The sequence below is a fragment of the Solanum pennellii genome, chromosome 8 (assembly GCF_001406875.1).
Source record: "Solanum pennellii chromosome 8, SPENNV200".
Lineage (NCBI taxonomy): Eukaryota > Viridiplantae > Streptophyta > Magnoliopsida > Solanales > Solanaceae > Solanum > Solanum pennellii.
Genome location: NC_028644.1, coordinates 56,878,516 through 56,880,126, shown reverse-complemented (window position 1 = coordinate 56,880,126; position 1,611 = coordinate 56,878,516). Strand labels below are relative to the sequence as shown.

Genomic DNA, 1,611 nt, shown 5'->3' with positions numbered 1-1,611 from the left:
AGAGTTGCGAGATAGCCTGCAGTATGTGAATAATGCTAAGGAACTGTGGGAGGAATTGGAAGATCGATATGATCAAACTAATGGATGCAAATTGTATCAATTACAGAAGGAGATAAATGAATTGGTACAAGGTACTTTAGATGTCACTGGTTACTATACAAAAATGAAGAAATTATGGGAGGAGATGAGTGCAATTGATGTAAACTCACAGTGTAGTTGTGTGTGTACTTGTGGAGGAAAGGTGAAAATGTATAAGGCTGAACAAGATAGAAGACTTATACATTTTCTAATGGGGCTAAACGAAATGTATACTGCTGTGCGAGGGAACATTCTTATGATGTCCATTTTGCCTACAATGGCACAAGCATTTGCTATTCTATCACAGGAAGAAAGGCAAAGGGAGATGAAGCCTATAAACCATATGGCTTTGGAGTCTACCTCACTGAATGCCTCTATGTCTTCTCAAAATAATGCAACTAATTCTAGCTCTTACAAAGGAAGTACAAGTAGGGGTAATGGGAACTATAACAACACTGGTTACAACAACAATAATGCTTTTAGGGGGAATTCTAATACTGGAAATAGATCAAACATGTTTTGTGAATATTGCAAACGATCTGGACATGTCAAAGACAGGTGCTACAAACTCCATGGTTACCCAACCAATATAAGAAATCCAAGAGGAAGAGGCAAAGGATCTGCAGCAAATGTACACACTTCTGAAGGTGATAGTAGTCAGTGTGAAGAGAATTTTGAGCAGGGAAAACAAGTACCAGTGAATTTGTCAAAGGGCCAATATGAACAATTACTCAATCTACTTGGAACCTTGCATGTTGGGAATGAATCTGACTACTCAAACAATATGGCCAATGGAGCTGCAAGCCTAGCAGGTATACTTGCTTGCTACTCTTCCATCAGTAAGATAGGTGGTTTGTCATGTAAATGTGATAAATTGACTGCTGGCTCTTGGATCATTGATTCAGGGGCATCTCACCATGTGACCTACACAAAAGACAATCTCACAAACCTTAAGACTCTACCTTATCCTTTTATAATCACCTTACCAAATGGATACAAAGTTAAAGTGACTGAAATTGGTGATGTGTGTTTGAATTCAACATTAATTCTGTATAAAGTGTTGTACATACCTAGCTTCAAGTTCAACTTAAAATCAGTTTATTGTTTAGCTAATCAACTCAAAGGAGTAGTCTGTTTTGACAATGGTTCTTGCTTACTGCAGGGCCCTTCTCTGAAGAGCCCTCTGGCACTTGGTAAGGCAAAGAATGGTTTGTATTTTTTTTGTCCAAAGTGTCACATTCTATCTGCAAATGATAATGATACTTCTCATCAAAGGTGTCAATCTGTTTCTCTTCTTAACTAATGTAAAAGGTCTTCATTACCATGTATAAAGCCTTCTCATATAATCAATAAAGAAGCCTGTTCTATTGATCACATCTCAAGTTCAGCTGCTAATCTTTCTGTCAGTCAAGGCAATGAATTCTTATGGCATGCTAGATTAGGACATGTACCTTTTGTAAAAATGAAAAATATATCTACTATTCCTTTAAAGTTTTCTAACAAACAACCTTTTACTTGCACAATTTGTCCAAT

The 1,611-nt window shown here is 37.0% G+C and overlaps 1 protein-coding gene across 1 annotated transcript; it reads left to right on the top strand.

Moving 5' to 3' along the window:
- The first annotated feature begins 549 nt into the window (after positions 1-549).
- On the top strand, positions 550-1,275 carry LOC107028303. Its single transcript, XM_015229328.2, has 2 exons — positions 550-890; positions 1,241-1,275. The coding sequence occupies exons 1-2, from the start codon at positions 593-595 to the stop codon at positions 1,273-1,275; spliced, it is 333 nt and encodes a 110-aa protein (XP_015084814.1). The 5' UTR covers positions 550-592.
- The last annotated feature ends 336 nt before the right edge of the window (positions 1,276-1,611 follow it).

Excerpts from the sequence above, each read along its gene's own strand:
- LOC107028303 (XM_015229328.2), top strand. The coding sequence starts at position 593 with ATGTTTTGTGAATATTGCAAACGATCTGGACATGTCAAAGACAGGTGC. Across the intron at positions 891-1,240 it reads TGGAGCTGCAAGCCTAGCAG|GGCCCTTCTCTGAAGAGCCC; the intron begins GTATACTTGCTT and ends TGCTTACTGCAG.